The 23,259-nt window shown below is 56.8% G+C and overlaps 2 protein-coding genes and 1 long non-coding RNA gene across 4 annotated transcripts; 2 read left to right on the top strand and 1 right to left on the bottom strand.

Moving 5' to 3' along the window:
* Positions 1 to 4,094: 4,094 nt before the first annotated feature.
* LOC128817320 (uncharacterized) lies at positions 4,095 to 6,284 on the top strand. Its single transcript, XR_008440163.1, has 2 exons — positions 4,095 to 5,504; positions 5,584 to 6,284. It is a non-coding gene; the product is annotated as an uncharacterized LOC128817320 (long non-coding RNA).
* A 641-nt stretch (positions 6,285 to 6,925) lies between these two features.
* Positions 6,926 to 18,947, bottom strand: WDR81 (WD repeat domain 81). Of its 2 annotated transcripts, none has more exons than XM_053995730.1 (11): positions 18,842 to 18,947; positions 14,475 to 18,029; positions 14,138 to 14,245; positions 13,848 to 14,038; positions 11,855 to 12,045; positions 11,467 to 11,632; positions 11,157 to 11,322; positions 10,155 to 10,853; positions 9,854 to 9,999; positions 9,508 to 9,687; positions 6,926 to 8,633 (listed from the first exon to the last, which is right to left on the bottom strand). In XM_053995730.1, the coding sequence occupies exons 2-11, from the start codon at positions 18,016 to 18,018 to the stop codon at positions 8,307 to 8,309; spliced, it is 5,718 nt and encodes a 1,905-aa protein (XP_053851705.1). In that variant the 5' UTR covers positions 18,019 to 18,029; positions 18,842 to 18,947; the 3' UTR covers positions 6,926 to 8,306. The 2 variants fall into 2 exon arrangements, with proteins under 2 accessions (XP_053851705.1, XP_053851704.1); XM_053995729.1 differs by having other exon boundaries at positions 14,475 to 18,026; positions 18,842 to 18,944.
* On the top strand, positions 18,499 to 22,644 carry LOC128817468 (collagen alpha-1(II) chain-like). Its single transcript, XM_053995953.1, has 4 exons — positions 18,499 to 19,222; positions 19,308 to 20,280; positions 21,859 to 21,913; positions 22,268 to 22,644. The coding sequence occupies exons 1-4, from the start codon at positions 18,499 to 18,501 to the stop codon at positions 22,295 to 22,297; spliced, it is 1,782 nt and encodes a 593-aa protein (XP_053851928.1). The 3' UTR covers positions 22,298 to 22,644.
* Positions 22,645 to 23,259: the final 615 nt, after the last annotated feature.

The following is a 23,259-nucleotide window of genomic DNA, read 5'->3' as shown; positions in this document are numbered from 1 at the left end:
ACGAGAAAGAATCCCTTCCCCCACTGCAGTTCCGGCTTAGAACAGGACACAGTGCAGGTGCAACCACTGAACCGTCATGCTGGCTGTTCCGAACAAGGCCTGGCAAGAACTTGGCAAGGAGTTGGCAAGGACTTGGCAAAGACCTGACATGGACCCAGCACGGGACAGCCTGATGCGCGGCCTGCTTCTAATCTCCATTCTTAAGCCAAATGAACTTTTGGGGTGACTCCTGTGGTCCTTCATTGAAGACCCCTCATCTGCCTCGTTACCACTGTGACAAACAAAGAATGAGAACCCTCCTCCCAAGGACTGAGACCCCTGCTATAGGGAGGAGGGGAAATTGGTGGCCTGACCACAAATGACATGACCTGTTTCCCTTCAGTGATTCAAATGGACTTATTCTTCATTGTATTCGTCTTGCTTTGGTGGTTTCTGTGGACTCACCTGTTCCCTCAGGGCGATTACAATGGGTTTTCATTGTTACACTTGTTCCCCCCTCTTTCCTCTGTGGACTATAATTGGACCCCCGAGTCGACCAGAACTTCGGAGACTCCCCCGACACGACAGACGGATCCCCATCGTCCGGACCACTGAGGATCTCGCCTGTGTTGGTAGCTATTCCCATATCCTTCCTCTTCTCTCTCTCTATTCTTCTATCTCCTTTCTGATCCCCACTATCGCATTTACTGTTTTGGCCCCTAATAAAGGTGCATTTGTTGTGATTAACTGACAGTCCCTTGTTGTTTGCCTTTGTTGCACTTTTGGGATCGGTGAAAAGAACCATCACGACACCCCGCAATAAGCGGATCGTGACATTAAAATTGGCGTCACGGACAGGATTTCTGTCTAGACAGAAGGGTTGCAGCTGAAAAGGCACCCATACTGTCTTTGGAAATTCATAAAGGATCCCTTAGTGCAAAAGGCGGGACACTGTTGTTTTGTTGTTGTTGTGTGTATCTGGTCTGGGAAGGAAGGGACAACTTGAAGAAACTAAGCAGAGCCTCCCAGGCAGATTATTGTCCTTTCACCCACCCAGGGAAGCGAAGGGCGACACAGCGAGGGCTGTGTAATTTTGTGGAACTTAAGTTGTACCTCCCTGTCGTGGTTTTGGTCCCTTCACAAAATGAGTGACAATCTTAGCGTTGAAATTAAAGCTGAATTTTATGCACTACTAGCCAAACACAATGCCAAACCTTCTACGGAAGGAGAAAAATGGGCACAGAGTAATTGGTTTAACTTAGAAAATGTTATTGATAGAGTGTGTTCATTACAACATGAAACAAAATTCAAACTGGGCAAAAATAAAACTATCTTATGCTCAGTTTTAGGAGCTTGTCTTATGGCAGCTATAGAAAATCGCTTCGAGCGAAGAAGTGAGGAACATGCTATAATAGACTCCCTTCAAAATCTAGTTGAAATTTTGCAAAAACAGTTATATGAAGCAAAAAATGTGATCTATGCATTGCGAGCTGCCTTAACAGAGGAACATGTTAACAAATCACATCATGCTGATTCCTCTACAGAGCCTGAGGAGAAGGAAACTCCTCACATTAAACAAATCTATCCTCATAAAGAACTTGAAGCAGCAAGTAATTGTGGGGAACATTGCTGCCATCACTTGAGACCCTTGATTAAAACAGAGTATAACTATCTCAGTGATGATGATCTCGAACCTCACATCACAACCAAACACATACCATCACAACTAAACACTGTCACCGAGCTAGCTAAGCTTAAAAGGGAATACGGACACCCTCCACATGAATCAGAAACAGAATATGTTTTCCGGGTGTCCCTCACTGGTGGTGATCAAATTCAATTAACTGAACAGGAAGCCAGTGGGTATTGGGGGCATGGTGTCTTCTTAACAACAGGAGAGAAAGGTGACACATGGTCCCTGACACAGCGTGCAGCTTTTTGGGCCGGGGGAACAAGCCCCTTGGAAAGGGGAGATCCCATAGCTATAATCAGTACCCCCGATCAACTCTTGGAAAATGTGCACAAAGCTGCTTGCCTGCAAATGACTCACAAAAAGAAATTAATTCCTGACTTTGAATCCCTGATGCAATTACCTGTGAAGCCCAAGATAATGACCCCTTTAATTTGTGGGCTTCCAGAATCACTCAAACCTACAGCAATTCTCCTTCAAAAAACTATAGCAGCTGTATCTCCTGTAGAAAGACCAGATAGATTTCCTAGTAACCAGAACGACCCATTTGTTCCCCTTTATGACTTGTTGAGGAAAGGGGTGAAATGGGATTGGAGTCTTTCTCAGGAGTCAGCATTGCAATTGCTGATTTTTGAAGCAACAGCTCATCAAGCAGTGACCCCTATCCATCCTACAGATCCTTTCCAGGTGGAATGGGGATTTGCCTCCTCAGGGCTGTCAGTACACATATGGCAGCGGGGTCCTGAGGGTCTGACAAGACCTGTTGGTTTTTACTCCCGTGGTTCCAAAGATGCTGAGAAAAGATACACTACCTGGGAAAAAGGATTGTTTATGGTTATCTTAGCTTTCATAGAAGTAGAAAAAATTGCACAAAAACAACCAATTGTATTGAGAGGCCCCTTCAAGGTTATTAAGACAGTCACTAGTGGGACTCCCCCTCCTGACGGGGTGGCCCAGAGGGCCTCAGTGAGAAAGTGGTATGCTCAGGTTGAACATTACTGTAACTTCTTCTCAATGACAGAAGGACCTGTAAAAACTTTAGCAGTCCAAGAAACTGAGAGCTTGGACAAACTTGCCTCTGTAATCAAAGTAACCCCTCCTTTATGCCCCGAACAATCAGCAAACTCTTGGTTTACTGATGCTTCTGCTAAAGGGGAAGGAAAAGGATGGAAATATAGGGCAGAAGCCCTCCACTTTTCCTCTGGTGAGCAAATTATTACAGAGGGAGAAGGTAGTACACACAGTGGGGAGCTGATAGCTGTCTGGAATATTTTTCAACAAGAAGCACAGAATTCCTCTTTGGTCTGCATCTACACTGACTCCTATGCTCTGTACCAAATGATCCTAATAATCCAGCTCATTACCCTGGCCAACCTGTTCTGGTGGACCTCTCTTACTATAGGACTAGTACCACTTGTGCTAAAACCCCCTCTGAATAAATATGCATGGGAAGCCTCTGGTGCTCTAGGGAAAGAGCATTGGACAAATACATGCTGGATAATTCCATCATTCTAACTTTTCTGCCTCTCGGCGGCAGAATTCTGTTGAGTTTACTTTTCCAGAAGAACTCCGAGGGACATGAAGACCACCTAATCCATGATAAAACTGGTAATACTTTTCTGCATCCTACCACAACCCCATGGCCAGAAAGCAGCTGAGTGGCCGTGGTCTGAAATAATTGTGGTAGCATGCAGAAAAAGTGAAAGGATCTCTTTAAGCACAAAAAGGTCTGCACGCACCCAAGCGTACAGGATTGTTGGCACAATTTTACACTAACACAGACTGCAGAAGTGGTTTGCTTATGGGGAAAAAAAAAACACCAAAGGGCTTTCTTTTAAGTTTATAATAAACGCTGTAGCCCAATCTACTACGGTTTATACCACCACCACTACCACCACTCGAGCCCAGCCACCAGTTATGCTTACCCCGAAAATTTTTGAAGTTGGACCATATATAATCAGGAAAACTGGCCAACAACAGATATTGTTTAATCTGTTATGGTCTCTTAAACAAGTCAAATTGCTGATGCAAAACAATGTCTCAGAAATACAACCCTTGTATCACCCTTGTTCACCCTTTTTGCAAACCTCTTTTCAGGGCTGGACAACCTGGCTGCGACAGTGGAACCCTCCTAAAAAACGGGTGCCAAGAGACATAACTGGTGTTGTGGGAACAGGATTGGGAATCAATTCAGATATATTAATGAATAAATTGGCTTCTATGACTAAAGATTTAACCAAAATACAACAACCACTGCAATCGTCCTTATCGGCCTTGAGAACACATCAGTGGTTGCTACCAAATTGGGAAAAGATACCTTAGCTCTTAGCTGTATCCAGGCTCAATTATGGATGCAGTCAGTTGCTGCCTCAATTATAAGAGAAGGTGAAGAAGGCACTTTTCCTACTGAAATTAGGAAAAATAGTCTGGGACAGTGCCACTGACTTTGAAAGAGATTTCCAATCCTGGTGGAATTTAGTGAATTTTACCTATGACCCCAGCACAAACACAGCCACAGCATTTGTGTTGACCATAAGAAATGCCTCGGTGCATTTGATATTCCCTATCATTGCACTAGGATTAAATCATGACGGAGCCATTTTCTATCCCTCTGAACATAGAGAATGGGCCCATCAAATTAATGACAAATGGCAAACTGTCAATTTAGAGTCCTGTACTATCCGAGAACAACTAGGGTTTATCTGTGAAGGTAATGCAATTATAGCTCAAGATATCTGTTTAGACACAGAACAAAATATCTGTCATTTTGATATTCATCCTAACGAGACTTCTAAAACAGTCCTTGTATATACAGGCAATGGGTGTGCCTGCTTCAGAACCGCTTGTGATACTGTATTTATAGAAAGTACAGTAGTAGATACTAAAAATCATTCAAATTATTGTGCTTGCAACTTTACTAAAATTGCAGGATGTGATTTTTCTTTTGTAGCTCCAGTTACTTCACATGAACTTTTAGAATCCAATCTCACGTTGATTCACAAGCTATTGCCTACTCCCATTGGGATGAACCTTACTCTGGTAAAGCAATTATTACTTCATCAAGATCTAATAGAGATCCTAGGAAAAATCAAGGGGAATGGACAGAAAACTCTGGTAACTGTTCATCATGATGTGCAAGAAATACATCGTGTTGTAGAAAGGGTGAAAAGTGATGCCGAGCACAGGTGGTGGGATACCCTTTTCGGGTGGTCACCCACCGCCACCGGTATCCTGAACAAATTGTGTCATCCCATTGTTGTCCTTCTGATTTTAGTTATGATTGGTTTTGTTTTATCAGTAATCTTGCTTATTGTAAATTGGAGAATGATGAAACGATTAACAAAATTAACATCTATAATTAATGCACACCACTTGGCCGACATCCTTTACACTATAGATGTTCCCAAAACTGTAGACACAAGAAGATTATAAGCTTAGAAGATATGTTTTAATCATTGTTTTAATTATTTTTTGTTTATTGATTATAAAATTGTACTCAGTAATATTGATTATACTAGGTTTATTACTTTATTGTTTAATATTGATTATACTGGTTTATTATTTGATCAATCTATTGTTTAATTGATGAATATTGATTATTATCTGAACAATTTATTGTTCAACTATTATTGATTTAATTAATACTTATTGTATTTCTGCTTATTATTTAATTACTAATATGTTGTGATTGTTTTAGTTTTCCTGTTTTCTCTCTCCTTTCCTTTTTCTCTTCCCTTTTCCCCTGGGATGTGCTGCCAACACTTGACGAGTCCTGAAGACTCCACAACGACACCATGGAAGATCTTTCGAGGGCAATCGTCAGTCACGGGGTGGTGTAAAAGTCCGTCTGAAGCCCCTCATTTTCCATTCTGCCTTCCGATTGCCACGAGAAAGAATCCCTTCCCCCACTGCAGTTCCGGCTTAGAACAGGACACAGTGCAGGTGCAACCACTGAACCGTCATGCTGGCTGTTCCGAACAAGGCCTGGCAAGAACTTGGCAAGGAGTTGGCAAGGACTTGGCAAAGACCTGACATGGACCCAGCACGGGACAGCCTGATGCGCGGCCTGCTTCTAATCTCCATTCTTAAGCCAAATGAACTTTTGGGGTGACTCCTGTGGTCCTTCATTGAAGACCCCTCATCTGCCTCGTTACCACTGTGACAAACAAAGAATGAGAACCCTCCTCCCAAGGACTGAGACCCCTGCTATAGGGAGGAGGGGAAATTGGTGGCCTGACCACAAATGACATGACCTGTTTCCCTTCAGTGATTCAAATGGACTTATTCTTCATTGTATTCGTCTTGCTTTGGTGGTTTCTGTGGACTCACCTGTTCCCTCAGGGCGATTACAATGGGTTTTCATTGTTACACTTGTTCCCCCCTCTTTCCTCTGTGGACTATAATTGGACCCCCGAGTCGACCAGAACTTCGGAGACTCCCCCGACACGACAGACGGATCCCCATCGTCCGGACCACTGAGGATCTCGCCTGTGTTGGTAGCTATTCCCATATCCTTCCTCTTCTCTCTCTCTATTCTTCTATCTCCTTTCTGATCCCCACTATCGCATTTACTGTTTTGGCCCCTAATAAAGGTGCATTTGTTGTGATTAACTGACAGTCCCTTGTTGTTTGCCTTTGTTGCACTTTTGGGATCGGTGAAAAGAACCATCACGACACCCCGCAATAAGCGGATCGTGACAGGCAGGTGCCCAGGGCCCCGTGGCTGCACACAGCAGGCTCTGATGGCCAGGCTGGGCTGAGCCAAGAGCAGCTGCTCCCTCCCCTGGGGCACAGCACGCTCCAGAGCTCTCCCAGGGCAGCTGGTCCCAGTGTCCAGGGCGTGCACACCCCGCTGGGGCACGGAGGAAAAGTCTCAGGGACGGGCGGAACTGCAGCAGAGCTGCCCTGGGTGGATTTGTGCTGCATGCAGAAGTGATGGTGATCCTTCCTGCCTCTGCCCGTGTCCTCAGTGGGAGAGGAGTCACTGAGGACCAGCAGGGAGCACCAACAGCATCTTCCACTCATCCATTCCTCGCAGGAACTCCTGGTTCTCAAGCTCACCCCAGACAGTGGGTGACAGATCTGAGCTCTCCAACCACATTTGGGAGCTACTTCCCCTTGGAAAGCAAATCCTGGGCTCCCCCAGAATACAAGGAGGAAGGAAGGAGGAGGTGTCACTTCGGCTGAGCAGCAGGAGGGCTGCAGCCAGCACACCCAGCCCCTCCAGCACAGAGCTTACACACACACACAGAGCTCTGCAGTTCTTTCAAAGAGTATATTAGAAGTAAATATTTACATCTATTGCAAATGTTAAATAGGCAACACGGGACTGAGAGCTCCCCTTGGGTAGGGATGGACAGCACTGGCCAACCACTCACCTCCCCAGCTCCCTGCAGGTGGCAGCTGGATGGAAGCCCTTTCCTCTCCCAGGACAACCCACAGCAGGCTCCTCCTCTGCCCAAGGTAAGAGCTTCCCACTCCCCTGATACTGGCTCTGGTTAGACTGAAGGATGGGTGGGAAAAGGGCTGACATAGAAGGGAGGAAACTGCTCCTACTGGTGGGGCAAAGAGCATCCTCTGTGCCTTTGGGGTGGGAACAGACAGTGCTGTCCCAAAGGAAAGGTCAAAGAGAGACCATGCTGGATTCTTGCCTCCTGCCTCTCACCCTACAAGGGCAGGAGGGCACAACACTGAGCACCTTTTTGCTGTCCTGTCTTCCCCAGGAGCCTGACCAGCACGAAGGAGAGGATTAGAAGGATTTATTGAGGATCAATGCCAGTGCACAGCACACGTGGCATTCCTCACCCCTTACTTCATCATGGGATGCTGGGGTAGGAACCAACAACAGCCCTACCCCACTGTTCCAGAAGCCAAAATCCCCATGGAAGCATCTAGTTCTGGCCTCTATAGAGAGTCACATTCCCAGCCCAATCTACCCCTCTGCAGCAGCCCACTCTCACAGGAACTGGCAGGGCAGATGGGCTTTGTGCCTTGGCTGGCTTCCATTCCAGTCCTTGCCCTGGAGCCAGCACGGCAGCAGAAGGGCTCTGGTGAGCCTCTCCTCCTCCCATGCAGGCTCTAACTCAGCTGGCAGAACCTGAAGTTCACAGAGCAGCTCCTCTGGGCTTTGAGCACCAGCCACAGGAGGAGATGCAGCTCCAAAGGCAGCAGTTCCCAGGCCCAGCTTCTGCCATCCCAGTGGGGCTCTTCAGTGGTTCAGGAGAGGAAGGGAAGGGGAAGTGCAGGTGGCAGTAGCTAAACTGTTGTGTTTTGTCAAGGGGCACCTCTTACCCCTTAACTGAAGGGGGGAGGGTACCTGTGGTCCCTATTACTGTGGAGGGCAGCTCACAGTCCCTGGGGATCAGGCACACATGGTAAGGAAAGCTCCAGGCCTCTCTGCAGGGGTGACAGTGACCTACAACGCCCAATATCTCTCCCAGCAGCAGCGGAGGTTTCTCAGTTATGGCTTTTTTTTTTTTCCAAGATACAGAAAGAGCTTAGAGACATAACAAGTACAGCTCCCCCTGCATCCTCTGCTCAGAAACATCTGCCTCTGCCTCCTCCAAGAGCCACGCTGCTGGCTTCCAGCTCCAGCACAGCACTGTGGGACAGCCACAGCCTGCCAGGCCGGGGGTCACTACGCCAGGAGCCGGATGATGCCGTTGTCCGAGCCCAGCAGGAGGTGGCACTTTGTGGGCAGCACTGCCAGGCTGGTCAATGTACCCCGAAAGTTCTCTGAGCTCAGCTTGGTCGTGCTGGTGGGCAGGGCTGAGGACTCCAGCATGGAGTAGACCCCGATCTTGTTGGCCACGGTGCCAGCGACCACTTCGTTACCGTAGAGGTCGAACGCGTGGATGGGCTCGGAGGCAGATTTGTAGTGGTGCAAAGGTTTCTGCTCCAGCTCCTTCCAGACAGTCAGGGAATGATCTGAGGAGGAGCTGATCAGCACGTTGCCCTCTGCAGCCTGCAGGAGAGGAAAGGCCAGTGAACAGACACTTCTGTAAAAACTCACAATCTGGTGCTGCACATGAGAGCAGCAGGTGGCTGCCAGTGATCCAATGGTCACAGTGCAATCCCTCAGGACAGTCTGAGCCACTTCCAAGCAGCTGATGGTACTGAGCAAGGCCTTGGGTGGATACTGCAAGGTGAAGGATGCTCTGGTAGCTGGCAATCTCCTCCAAGAGATGGGCTGGGCCTCTTCTCAACTACACCCTGACACCCAACACAACTCATTCATCATCTGTTACTACTGCAGTGGGTACAGGGGTTACCATGCAGTCTCCCTCTCCACTAAATCACCTGCCAAACAATTTTCCTTCTCAGGAGAAGGAATTGGGAGGGTCTTTCACAGTTGAAAATACTGCTGAGGGTAGGAGAAGCCTGGAGCTGCTTATTAGCAGAGCTAGTGAGAGGGTAAACAACCCACACTGCTGAACTTTGTTTAACCCACATTTGGGTCAAGGACACTGGAGACCCAGCACTGCTCCCTGGGGTGGGTAAATATGGACAAGAGTTACTCATTAGAGCAACCCTCTCGCAGGGAAGCCCAGAGCCCCGTGGAGAAAGCAACACATTTGCTCCTTCACGGAAGCCATGACCCCTCCCTGCCCCTGCTGCAGACCTGCCTGGCAGGCATTGAAACCCAGGAGGGCTGAACTCTGGCAGCACGAGTTGGACCAAGAACAGCTGGCAGCAGCACTAACCATGGGGCAGGAGAGCTTGGGCAGCCTCTTAGGGACACTGCGAGGGATGCAGCACACAAGCCCTGAAGGAAGGATGCTCCACACAGCCTCAGAGCACCAACGAGGCCCCACCCTGATCCCAGCTGAGCCTCTCACCTTGATCTGCAGGATGTCTCCCTCATGGGCAGGCCAGCCCCGCATGATGAGCCCCGTCCTGGTGTCCAGCAGCACGATGAAGCCGGAGGAGAAGCCGGCCATGACGCTGCGGCCGCTCGGACTCACGGCCAGGCAGCGGATGAGCCCCGCGCTCACGCCACTGGCCAGGCGGAACTCGTGCTGCAACAGAGACAGTCCAGCTGGGGGTGAAGCTCAGGGGAGCTGGCATTTAAGGGACAAGCTGCTTTCCATGGAGCTGGCTTTGGGATCTGGGCTTTGGGCCAGCTGTGATCCCATCATTAAGCGCAGGGCTGGAGGAAGGTGACTCGCAGCACCGCATCCCTACCTGTAGTCCCGGCTTCCTGTGGTCGATGAACCTCAGCACAGAGTCTGCGCTGGCCACAGAGATGCTGTGATAGGGAGGTGGCATGGTGGTCACAGCTGTGATGGGGACCTTGCTATCTAACTCATCAAAAGTCCGCAGAAGTTTGCCTGTGAAAGGATGACAGATATTATGGCAGGACAAGTCACACAGCAAATCTCCGGTTCTGTGCTGGTTTTTAACAGGAGCCATCCAAACTCAGCGCAGCCCCTGCCTGTAAGGGCTGGACCAGTTCACTCCAGTTCCTCACCCTTTCCCTTCTTACCCGTGAACTGGTCCCAGATGTGCACGGTGCCATCACAGCTCACCACGTGCTGCGGTGCCTCCAGCTGGCTCACGTAGAACACAGACTTCTTGTGCTCGGCGTAGGTGAAGCGCGGTGGCACCTCGCTGGTGCCATCCCCGTAGTTGTACAGCGGCCAAAGCCGCACCGTCTTGTCCTTGCTGCCGCTCAGGAAGAAATCCTCGCTGCCCAGCGGTGCCACGCACTTGATGGCCCCGGAATGCCCTGAGAAACTCTGCAGCTTGATCTGGTGGAAGTGGAAGCGGGGGTCGTGCTGGCTCACCCCGATCTCGTACTGCCAGTAGGCCAGCCAGTTCCCACACAGCATGTGGGTGCTGCGGGGCAGGTCGTGCTTCAGGGCGCTCTCCTCGCTGGACGAGCTGGGAACGAATCCATCAGTGCCAGCGCTGAGGCAGAGCAAGCCAAGGCCCTCCCGCTGCGTGTCCACGGGCACCTGGATGCGGTTCCCCACCAGGACACTCCCAAAAGTGCCAGAGTGAGTGTCCTCCTGGGGGCTAGAGAAGGGCTCAGCCCCTCGAGGGTCTTGGTCTGAGCCCACCACACTCGGTGTTTGTTCCAGGCCAACGGCCTGCAGGTTCTGGGGGTTCACGTTCTCCAGGTGGAGGCCGGCCAGCTTCTCAACCAGAGAGTGGTTGGGCACAACCGTGCGGATAACGTCACCTGAGGAGACAGAGACAGTGTGGCTGCAAGGGAAGCAATGTCCCCATCATCATCATCATCGTCCCCCTCCATACACAAGGATGTGGACGCAGCATCCCCCACGTCAGCTACATCTGCTCCCAGCCAAGGCAGCCTGAAGGCCAGGCTCCCAACCCAAGAATCAGCCCAAGCCATGCTGTAGAAGCTGTGGGTTTTCCCCAGCAGCCCTGTGAGCTGTGATTGCCCTGGAGTTCAGACCCTGCACAGCATGCCCAGAGCACAGAGCTCCCTCACAGATCCCTGGAGCTGGTGGCCAAGGCATACCCAGCAAGCAGGAGAAGGGGATGTAGGTGATGTAGGCCATCTCGGGGTTGAACACCTTCTGTAACTCCACCAACACAGACGGATCCAGGGCCAGCAGCTTCCCATCTGAAAGGGGCACCTCCATCACTGGCATCTCACAGCTGCTCAGCGACTCTGCTGTCAACCCCTGGACGAGAAAAGCAAGGTCAGATAAACCCCAAGATGAGATGCTCTTACCACACAAACACAGTTTTATGTATAGTATAGGTGTATGGCCATCACATTCCCACATTTGGGGAAGTACAGGAGGACCTCTTCCCACACCACTGACCTGGTCCTGCAGCTCCTGCAGCAGCGAGAATGCCCCAAAGAAGTTCCTCACTGTGTCACTCAGGTGCTGCTGCACCATCTCCTGCCCAATCCGCAGGCAGATCAGGGCAATGAGGCTGATTGTCTTCACGCACAGGACAACACGGGCCTGGGCTCCGCTGGGGAAACTGAAGAGGACATCCATGACCAGCCTGCCCTCCACATATCCCTTTTTTCCATCCTCTGCCTCATGCTTCCTGCCTTTTGTGTGTTATCAGGATGCTTTCAGCAGTGTACCAGTGCAAGGAGATGCACATCAGAGCAGAAACACCCCCCAGCCCTGGCAGCATTAATGCCCCCACAGAACCATTCCCAAATCCCTGATTTTGTGCCAATCCTGCAGCGCTTACCCGACAGCTGGCGAAGTGAGGAAGCCCAGCACTGGGAGCAGCACCTCCTGACTGATCTTGGGGAGGATGTCCATCAGGGTGGTGTCAGAGAGACACACCACGATCTTCTGTGTCAGTGTCACGGCAGCCAGGAGCCCGGCCTCCTTCCGGCTGTTCAGCCGGACACCGCCGGAGCCAGCGCCGGGTGCGACCTGTGAGAGGGACTCCTTCAGAGCCAGGGCCACCACCTCCCCAGCAGGACACACCAAAGGTGACCCCCGGGGTCACCTGTGCTCAGCCTCAAACCCAGCTGTGACAGCACTGCTGGTCACAGCTCCTGGAAGAGCAACCTGAGCACTGGATCTCAACAGCAAAACATATCTGGCACTCAAGGGATGAGTCCAAAAACTGACAGGCACCTACCAGCACAAGAGATGAGCCTGCAGAAAATGGGGAATGACACCCCTAAGCTCACAGATTTCCTCTGCAGAGTAAAACATCCCCACAAGCAGGAAGCTCAGTAGCAAGACCAACAACCCCACACTGGCCCAAACCACCCTGGACACCCCAGAACATCATTTACCAGCACAGAGAGAGGGGAAACTCTTACATATGCACAATTTGAAAGTAAAAATCAGTGTCTTCATCCCACAGTCTGCAGAGGAACAATCCTTGCATGAAATATCCAAGCACAAATTATGGGCAAACCTGCTGCTGACTTCCAGAAACCCAGCTTCTAATAATTTCATGAGGCAGAACTGCACATCCTTTTTCTGCTGACAATGTACTGCTGCTGTTATGGCAGTGCCAAAGAGTTAATAACATCAGCAGCAACACTAAAATATTTCTTTCTACATTGTCCTATTTCCTAACTCCTAGACAAATCAAAGACCCAAGAAAAGAGAGCCAGTAACAAAACCCACAGACAATTCCCAGTTCCTGCTATATTTCTTGTACACCTGCCATCTTCCAGCTCATCACAGAGGCTCTTCCTCTCACAAAATAGCCACCCTGCCAAATCCTGCAAGAAGGATTGACTTTATCCCATTTGTGACCTGCCAGTTCCACTGCTCCAGTATCAGGTTGCCAAATGTTGTTTCACAGGGGTATTAATCCCCTCTGTGCCCCCAAGCAATGAGCTTAGGAAAGCAAAGCAGAACAGCTGGAGCTATGATTGCAACTGGGTGGAGAATGATTTTTGCTGAAAAATGGGATTTTTTCCCCTGAAAAATCTCCCCTTCAACACTGGAAAAAGTGACAATGCCTTTTTGTTTTCCTTAAATGAACAGCTGTGGCCTCTTTTCCTCTATGTTTAAATTATCAGAAAGCTACTGAAGTTTTCCATTTGAACGAGAATCCATAACCAAAGTGTTTACAACCACTAAAGAGGGAGCAATATGAAAAATAAGCCTGTTTAAAACATTCAAACCCTTTTTCTTTGTAATAAAAAAAATTAAGATTTTCAACCAGCTGCATTATACATTTCCTTTTTGCTATGAACTTCAAGCTGCAAAGTTGGTGAGCCTTGCCAGTGCTTTTTATTCAGTTGAAAACCCGTTGGTCTCCCCCCAGTTCAGCCCTATCTACCCACACAGACCTCTGTGAACACTCACTCCAGCAATCTCACAGCAGCACAAGCTGCTCCTCCTGCCTGTTATCACAATCCCACCCTTGTGCCAGCTCTGTTTGGGCACAGAAAAGCAGAATAAATGCTTTTTCTCTGCTTTCACAAGGTCTGACAGGGAAAGAGGGGTATGAACAGAGCCGTGTGCTTTGCTGGGAGCAGTCTGGAGCTTGTGGCAGGAGGTGAAAGTGCCTCTCCTGCCCTTCTCAGCCAGCACAGCCAGAGCTGCTCAGCCCATACTGGCCCAGACAGAGCCCAGCCAAGCTCAGTTTTTATGCAAGAGGCTCCTGGTGAGGCTGGACTATTTTTTTTTTTTTTTTTTTTACATCTTCCCTTTGTGCCTGGACACAACTCTTGCCCCAACAGAGAGGAGAAAAAGGCAATACTGACCAGGTAGCTGATGTAGGGCAGGTACTGGTAGGTGAGGACAGGCTCTCCATACAAATATGCCACGTGCACGAGGCAGGCCAGCACTGGCTTGGACACCTGATCTCCCAGCACGGGCCGCTTCTGGTAGATATTTCCTGTACTCAGAGGACTGTTCTCATCACTGCTCGGTACAAACTGCTGCCTGGTTGGGCCTGCCCGGAGAACAACACTTGATGAGCTGAAGCAGCAGCCACACCCAAGCAGACAGACTGGGGGCACAGCCCACCCTGGACCCAGGGGAGAGGCATTACCGACGTAGCAGGACGTGAGCAGCCGGAGCAGGTTCCTGGCGATGAAGCGGGACGTGACGGTCGGGCCCAGCTTGGCCGAGAGCCACCTCACCATCTTACAGGCTGTGTCTGCAAAACAACAGCAGTCCCAAGGACAGCGCCCAGCACGGCACAGATTAGCTATCTAACACTCTAGCAGTCCCTGCTGCCCCAACCCTGACTCTCAGAGCCACATGCAGTCCTGGCCTCTTACCCTGGTTTCATCACTGTCCCCAAGCTGGGACCACAAACACCCCCAAACCTGGACCTGCTTCTCCCGAGGCTCTGCCCAACAGCCAGGACACTGGCAGGGTCTTACCCAGCAGTATGGTCTGCTCTTTGTCATCAGAGTGATCTGGCAGCTCCTCTCCCTCCCCATCCTCTGGCTCGCTGCTGTCATCAGCCAGGGTGACATCCACAGAGGCCCCAGCAGCATCCACGACCACCGTCAGCTCCGCGTCGACCACCGCGTCCTCGTGCTCATCTTCCTCGTGCTCCTCTTCCTCCTCCTCCGAGTCCTCGCTCTGCTTCAGGTCCTGGCTGCTGTCCATCGACTTCAAGCTGCTCTTGTCCTTCTGGGAGTCCCCATCTGCAGGTCTGTCCTCGCCCAGGGACACCTCGCTGGCGCTGCTCTTGTCACTCAGCCGGCCGAGGCTGAGCGATTCCTGCTCCTGGGGCTGCAGGGATTCCCCGACGTAGAGGCCACTCTGGAAGTCCTCACCCTCAGGCAGGTAGGCCTGGTCGTGGAAGCTGACCCCAGAGGTGTAGTCCAGGAGGTCAAGTGCAGCAGAGCTGTGCTCCACGTCCATCTTGATCTCCTCCCCAAACACACACGACACCGGGCTCTCCCCTCCGCTCTCATCATCCTCAGCGGCGCCGAGGAAGGATTTGCTCTCCTCGCGCGAGCTCTCGATGCCCACGAGGATCTGCAGGATGTGGGGCAGCAGGTTCAGGAGGAAGGACTGCAGCCCCAGGCGCACGATCAGCTGGGCCACAAAGCAGTCTGTGTAGAGGTAGAACCGGCCGTGGCGGGAGCAGGGCGTCTCGTAGGCTCCGATCAGGGGTTTCAGCAGGTATTTATTGGCGTTCTTGGGCCCGAGGGATTTAGCTATGGGTTCAAAGAGGTACCACGCTGCGTAGACAGCGGTGTTTTCCTCAGACATCAGGGATAATATGAAAGGCAGAAGAATCTCCAGGCCCTCAGGAGTGATTTCAGAAAGGATCCCCTCCAGCTGCTGCCACAGCTGGAAAACAAGCTCCCGGCCTTGCCCTTCATCCTCGATCTTCTTTGCCTGATAGGTGAAAATGAACTTGTGCAGTGCTGGGAAGTACGTGGGGAAGGGGACAATGGAGCTGAAGGGGCTGAGGAGCTGCGTGGGACAGGGTGGGGGGAGGCCCTGGGAGATGGGTTTGTATTCAAACAGCTGCACTGCGCCCTTGCCCAGCCTGCTCTTCAGCAGCTTCTCCACGGGCACGCTGAGCTGCAGCAGGACGTGCAGCACGTGCTGCAGCGGGGCCGGGATCTCCTTGGGATGGTAACGGCAGAGGTTCCTCACCATCAGGAACCGCTCCAACAGCGACGCGTCGGGCTTCGAAGGACGAAGCCTCGGTGCAAATATAATCTCAGCTACCAGGATGCCCAGAGCTTGCATGTCCCTCTGGAAGAGGTCTGAGAGACTCAAGGGTGGCTCTTCCCACGGCTGCTCCATCAGCTGCATCTCGCTGCTTAAGCCTTTAACCAAGAAATTGTCCAGTTTCTCCAGTTCCTCCAGGGCCTGGAGCGGGTTGAAGCCTTCAGGAAGCGTGATCTTCATGTCAAGCTGATCCACAGCCCCTGCCTTGCTCCGACGGAGCGGTCGGACCCCCGAGGATTTGCCGTCGGTGACATAAGCAGGGAGGGTGGAGGGCTGTGCTGGAGGCACAGTGGCACAGGGCTGGTCAGGGGCTCTCCCAGGAGCAGAAATGGAATCCAGGGCTTCTGTGCCTTGCTCCAAATCATCCTCACCAGCGATGGGTTTCTCCCCAGACCAGGTGGTTTCACTGGGAGTAGCCTCCAGGACCAGCCCGTTGACTGCATCTGTCACCTGGCCTTGGATGTCCTCCAAAACCACGGTCTCCCGGATGTTCTGCAGCAGAGGCCGGGCAATGGCTGGAGCTTCAGCAGGAGTGTAGGCAGGTCCCACCATGCGCCTGGGATGGGGCTGGTCAAAGAGCTGCACGACCCCGTAGGTCGTCAGGTGCGTGTGGTTGTCAACCAAGTGGAGGCAGACGTTCTTCTCCTTGACTGCATCCTTCCCCAGCAGCTTGTAGCCAAACGTGAGGTCGATCCAGTGGTGCAGGTCCTGGGAGACCTCCCAGCTCTCCAGCAGCATGCGGTGAACTTCGATGAACTCCTCGTAGGAGCTGCACCACGACGGCACATCCAGGTCGGGCATGTCCGGGTGGATGGAGCGGAAGATGGAGGGGTCCGTGTAAAACTCTGGGATGCACTCGTCAGGTGTCCAGCTCTGCATGCGCTCCATGCTGGCTGGGTACTCGTTGGGCTCCCACTGGGACCTCACGTGGCAGCACAGCACTGCCTTGGGTGTCCTGCGGGCCGTGTACACGTAGTAGGTGATGTCCGAGAGGACGTCCGAGATGTGATGGGGGACGTGGAGCTGCTCCCCACTCGAGCCCCCCGCAACAAACGCCTGCTTGGTCATCTCGTAGGTGAAGTCCAGCTGTTTGTCCCCCTTGTTGAGACGGAACTTGGATTTCCTCAGGTCCCTGAACTTGCCGTTTTTGGTAGTGAAGTCCACCACCCACGGAAGAACCGGGTGGTAATTGGGGTCTCCCATTCTCCTCCCAGCCAAGCTGTTCAGACGCATAAGGTAGTCGAAGTTGCTGACCTGCCCGTGCACCCACTGCAACACCAGGTCTCGGAGGTCCTTCTGGCAGGCACTGCATGCCACCTCCTGCCTTTGCACACAGCTTTGCTCGCTCTCTCGTTCCAGACCATCCTCCAGATTCTCCTCCTCCTCCCCCGGTCCCTCGTACCCTCTGAAGTTCACACGCAGCCGGCTGCACAGCTTCTCATCCACAGCCACGTCCCGAAGGGAGAAATCTCCACAAGCCAGACCCGCCTGGTGACAAGCCCTCATGGCCTGCAGCACGTGGAAGAGGAGGAAGAGGATCTTGGCGTGGCTGTTGGTGAGCTTGGCCGGGCTGAAGGTCACAATGTCGTGCAGGCAGTACTGCACATAGGGGTAGATGATGTACAGCATGTCGGCCGACTCCAGCAGCGCCTCAGCCTGCAGCACGTTGGGGCACGAGGGCACCCCTTTGGCCACGCTCTCCTTGGCAGGGGACGTGCCAGGCACGTTCCTGCCCACCTGGAGGACGGGGCAGCCGTAGGCCCTGTGCAGGGCAGCCCTCAGCGCGTCCAGCGCCGGCACCGTGGGCGGCGCGTCCGGGCGCCGGTAGGGCCGCGCGTACAGCCCGTGAGCCCGGCCCCACAGGTTGTGGTAGTTCTGGGTGGCCACGCTCTGCATGAAGCCGTGCAGGGTGTCCACGCCGCCGCCGCCGCAGCGCTGCTCGGGGGGCTGTGCCCGCAGCGGGTACCCCAGCCGGGCCTTCCGCAGCCCGTGGATCTCCACCCGCGTCCAGCCCGCTGGGAGTTTCTGCACCGAGTGCTGCAGGAACGTCCTGACCTCCACCTCGCTCAGCCCCTCGGGCCGCGGGCAGGCCGCCGGCAGCACCCGGCGCTCCTTGAGGCTCTGCAGCCATTTGGCCGGCACGAAGGCGGTGACGTGGGTCCTCTCGGGGGCCAGCTGCCGGCGGTCGATGTTCAGGTCCTTCTCCACGCTCTGCAGGAAGCCTTCCATGCTGGATTCTGCTGGGAGAAAGGTGGCCCAGACAGGCTGTGAGTGAGCAGAGCACAGAACCACCCTGCCCGCCCCAGCGAGCAGCGAGTCTCACTTCCCCATCGGCGCTTGGGTAAAAGAAAAAAGGTGGCTTGAGGAGCTTGGTCACTGTGCCTGTGTGTGGGGGCTGAGATGGGACCAGCCCTGGCTGTGAGGGACAAGGTGGGACCTCTGCAGCCAGGCAGGGTGACATGGTGGGGCTCCCACAGCCCCCGGCAGGGGGACACGATGGGGACACGATGGGGACTGGCACATCCAAGTGCTGGGGGAAGGGACACTACAGGATCTCTGCAGGCCCAGGGTTGCTGGGGACACACACAGTGGAACATCCACAGCCAGGGCGAGGTGGTGGCACCTGCTCAGCCCTGGGCTTGAGGGACACAATGGGACATTCTCAGCCCCAAGGACTGAAAAGGACCGCGATGGGATATGGAGGGGGACATGTGCAGCCCCAGGGCTGGCGGTGGGGACACAACGGCACCTCCGCAGCCGCAGGGGGTACACGAGGGCACCTCCAGCATAACCCCCGTATTAGGGACACAAAGGGACCTCTGCAGGGCGCGGAGAGGGGCCACGGGGGCGACCCAGAGGATGCTGACAGCAAGGAGCACGGACCCAGCACCGAGGCACCGCCGCGGCCGGCCAGGCGGCCCCGGCCCCTCGGGGCCCTCGCTACCGGCGGGGGGACCGCAGAGCCGGGCAGAGCCCCGCGGCCCCGAGGGCCGCTCCGGGGAGCCCTCATCCCCCCGCGGGCCCCCTCACCGCCCCGGCGGCCCCGCGTTACCTGGCGGCGGCGGCTCAGCCGCGGCGGGCGGCGGCGGGGGCGGCCCCGGCCATGTTGGTCAGGTGACGGCGGTCACATGCGGCCGCCGCTCCGCCATGTGCGCGGGGGGGGCCGGGCCGCGCTCGCCGCCGGGCCCCCGCGGGGCCGGGCCCGGGCTCCCTCCAGCGGCCGCGGGCCGGGGGGGGCCGCGGCGGGTGCGCGCGGCCGGGGCGCGGGGCCGTGCATGGGCAGCGGCGGGGCGTGACGCGGCGGCGGGGCGTGACGTCACCGTGACGTCAGAGGCGCCCCGGGCTGTCAGCTGGAGCCGGGCGAGCCGCGCTGACGAGGCAGCCGGTCTTAAAGGGGTCCTCACCCGCCGCGGGCGGACCCCACCGGCGGCAGGTGAGTGCCCGGGGCAGCCGGCGCGGGGCAGCGGGGCCGGTCCAGCCCCGCCGCCCCGGGACCCTGCCGCCCTCTGCCCCGCGAGGCACCGCACGCTACGGGAGCTGCCCGGCCCCGGTGACCGTGAGCCGAGCCGGGTCCTCCCGGCGCCGCCCGGGCGCTGCCGGGCCTCCGAGCCCGGCGGGTGCGGCGGTACCCACGGGGCACACGGTCACGGCAGCCACGGGCGGCCGGACCGCGCGCGGCCCCTTTAAGGGCGCCGGGGGCTCCCGCCGGGCAGCGCCGCATGGCGCGGCGGCGCGTGGGAGTCACGTGGGTGGGACGTGGCGGCCGCCGATTGGCCGCCCGGCCCCGGCCCGCTGCAATCAGCTGTTACTGGGACGAAGGGCAGGAAACGGCCTTAAAGGGGCACCGCACCTCAGAACCTCGCCCCGCGGGGCGGGAGTGGCAGCGCCGGGAGTGCCGGCGGGGCAGCGGGCGAGCGCCCCTGGTCGGGTCGGGCCGGGCCGCCGCTGCGCTGCGCTCTCCCCCGCCGGCACCCGCGGCGGGCGCGGCCCCTTTAAAGAAGTTGTCCAGTCATCGCGCGGCGCTGCCAAGTCATCGGGGTCAGCCGAGTTCTCGCGGCCACGCCCCCCGCGCACGCCCATTGGTGCGCGCGGCGAGCGCTCACTTCTGATTGGTCGAGGACTTAGAGCAACTTCTCGGAATCGGGGCTGTGTCACCAGCCCCGGCGCGGGGAGGCGCCGCCCGACGGCGGGTGGGGGCGGCCGGGCTGTGCCCGCGACGGCGCCACGCCCCGCCCGGGGCCCGCGGAAGGGTCGAGCTCCTTCGGAGCCGCCCTGCCCCCGCCGCCCCTTCACCCGCTTGAAAATGCCAACTCACAGCACGCGGGGCACGCCGGGAGCGCCGCGCCGCACTACAACTCCCGGCGTGCCCCGCGGCGGGGTGGCCCCGTCCGTTCCTAAGGCAACCGCCGCCCGGCCGGGCGGGAGCCGAGCTCTCCCCCCCGGGGGGTGGGCGGGGCAGAGCGCTGGCTTTCCCTTCCCATTGGCTGAGCCGTGGGTAGCGCCGGGCCGCCATTGGCGGGAGCGGGTGGCAATCGCGGCGCGGGGGCGGGCGCGGCGCGCGCCGGCGGTACCGGCCGGCGATTGGCCCGGGGGCGTGGCCGGGGGGCGTGGCCGGGGGCGGCTGCGTCATGACTCCGCCAGCTGATCCGGGACGGAGCCGGCGCGCGGCGGGGGGAGGCGGCGGCACCGGCACCGGGCACGGCCGGGGCGGCACCGGCGGGGCGGCGGCGCCGGGCCGGGTCGAGCCCGGCCGAGCCGCGCAGGTGGGTCCGCCGGTACCGCGCTGGGTCGGGCGGTTCGGGTGGCGCGGAGCCCCGCGCGGCGCCCTCGGCGCTCCGGGGCTTGAGGGGCCCCACCGTGCCCCGTTAGGGAAGGTCACCTCTCCCCGGGGCACGGCGGCCATGGGGGGGGGTGCGGCGCGGGGCGTCCTTCGCCGGGCTCCGCGGCGCCGCCTGGGCCGGGCGGCCTCGCCCCCGGTGTCGGCGGGGCGGGAGGGGGGGCCGGGGCCGCGGCCCGTGCGCGGCTCCCGCTCCCGGGGGTCCCGGCGGGGCGGGCGGGGCCGCGGCCGGGGCCTCCCCGCCACGGGCGGTGGCCGCCCCGGGGGTGACCTTCACTCCGGGACCGGGCTGGGCAGACTTTGACCCGCGGCCGCTCCTCGCCGCGGGCACGGAGCGGAGCATCCCGGGCAGCGGAGGGCCGGGAGGGCGGCGGGGTGTCCCGCAGGGAGTGGAGGGAGCGGCTTTGCCGTGGAGCGGCGTGGGGGGAGCTCCCTCCGTTAAGGGGGAGGGGGGAGTTGGTTTTACCGGGAGGAGAGACACTGGGGGAGGGGGGGTGACCCGGTTATACCGGGAGAGGGGCGCCAGCTGGGGGCACAGCGTTCTTTATTAGCGGGGTGAGCTCCCACCGGGGCCCTTCCCAGAGCCGCTGGGGTCTGTCGGTGCTGAGAAGGGCTGGGTGGGAGCCCTGTTACCGACACGACCCCCCCTCGTCGGTCCCCGGTGCCGGCGCGGCCCCCGGTGGCGGCGGGGCCGGTGGCTTCAGCGGCGGGTGCTGATTCACGGGCCGGCGGGGGTGGAGCAGGGCCGGGACCAGCTCGCTGGAATCCGGACCAGATGTACCCGGCACGCCAGGAATGCTCGGCATCCCCGCCGGGCCCCGCCGCCGCCGCTGCGCCCCGGCCACCGGCCCCGCACCGAAAGCCCCGCAGCACCCACCGGGTCCGGCCTCCCCCGCTGCCCGCCCGGGCCTGGGGCCAGCCTTTGGGGTGACGCTGGTGGGAGGATGCTGTGGTGGCCCCCCGGGGGTTTTTCCCGTGTTTCCCGTTGCCATCTGTCCCCCACCGTGCCCGGTTTCCCGGGAGGTTCCCAAAACTCGATCCCTAGCAGCACTGGGTGTTGTAGAAAAGGGGTTTTTCCGGGGTCAAGGGGGGGAAGCAGTGGGGTCCAACACCAGCCCCGGGATTGGCGTCCTCACCCTCCAACAAAACGACTCCGAAGGGGGCTGAGCTGCCCGAAATTCCCCCGCCGGTAGCTCGGCAGCAGCCGCCTGACAAAGTGTCTTCCCCGTCAGGAAGCAGCTGGCTCCCGTCCAGGTGGGACCCTGCCAGCGCTGCTGGATGCCCGAGGTGAGCCCTGGGAACGCCGTGACCCCCACCTGCAGTGCCCTCCCTGCTGCGGCCACCAGGCCCTGCCGGAGTCGCTGGCCTTATCTCTTATTTTCCAGCAGAAATGGCCTTGGATTTCCCTGCCTGTTCCTCGCGGTTTAGGGCTGGCTGCAGGTGCTGGAGCTCACACACCACCTGCTTTGGGAGCGGGGAGGGACGGGGAGAGTTGAGGTTGGAGCTGCCTCTGGATTTCCTTGGATGGGGGGAGGACAGAGCAATAGGTCAGCATTGTGAGGAGGGAGAGAAGCTGCTGTGGGTGCCAGCTCAGCTCGGCACAGTTCAGTCCTGGCTCTGAAACGTGTGTTCCCTTCCCAGGTGCTGCCATGCTGCCCTGCTCCTGGCTAACCAGCACCAGTTCTTCAGTGGCAAGCTTTATGTCCTTCTCCAGTAGCTAAAGCTGCCAGTTGAAGAACTGTTGAATGTAGCCACTCTCTTCTCGTCACCGGGACCTTGGATGCCAGCCAGAGCCGTGCCATGAGCCACTCTGCAGAGTCCTGAGGATTGGAGAGCTGAGGATGAGTCCGACCAGGATGAAGAAAGCCTCCTGGGAGCTTCCAGACAGAGCCTTGGCTGGAGGATTGTAGGCAGCTGTGGCAGAAGGGATGCCAAATTGTGTCCCCCCCCCCGCCCTCAGTGGGGTGGCATTGAGCTGGGAGGAGACTGAGAGAAGCATTAAACGTTGTTTTGCTCAACTGTTCAGTTTTAGGAAGTTTGTTGCCCGTGGGTTGCCCGGATCAGGTGGGAGGATGGTGGGGGGTGCAGACCCTGGCGGGGGGCACAGCACCAGAGCTTGATCCTTCATGTGCCCAAAGGCTGGGCGTAGCCCACAGCTCTGACCTGCTGCTGAGCTCAGGAGCTGCATTCATCCTGCAGCGTGCCAGGCAGTGGGATGGAGCCCGGGGAGAGGGCTGGCTGCACACCCACGCTGCCCCGCTGCGGGTCGGGCTGGGTGCGGTGGGGCCGGGCCACTGGGCCAGGGTGACTCAGGGCCGAGTCACGCACGGCTCTGGACCCGGCCCTGGGAGCCACGCTGCAGTGCCAGGGTTCCGGGTATTTCGGAGCTAGCAGCACTCAGAGGGGCTAGTTCACTCAGTGGTGAACTTTACTGGGCTCTTCTGTGGTGCAGGCTCTGGCTCGTTGGTGAACAGAAGCAGAAGGCTGCCCTAGAAGGAAATGGGAAGCTGCTCTCCAGGGCTGGAGGAGCCCCTGCCTTGCACCGAGCGAGAGGGGAGCTCCACAGGCTCAGCAAGGGCTCCAGGGAGCCTCTGCACGCCAGGCTTCCCCACAGCAGTGCCAGGCCACCAGCT

The sequence above is a fragment of the Vidua macroura genome, chromosome 20, assembly GCF_024509145.1.
Source record: "Vidua macroura isolate BioBank_ID:100142 chromosome 20, ASM2450914v1, whole genome shotgun sequence".
NCBI classification, from domain to species: domain Eukaryota; kingdom Metazoa; phylum Chordata; class Aves; order Passeriformes; family Viduidae; genus Vidua; species Vidua macroura.
This window is presented reverse-complemented; position numbering and strand designations above follow the sequence as displayed.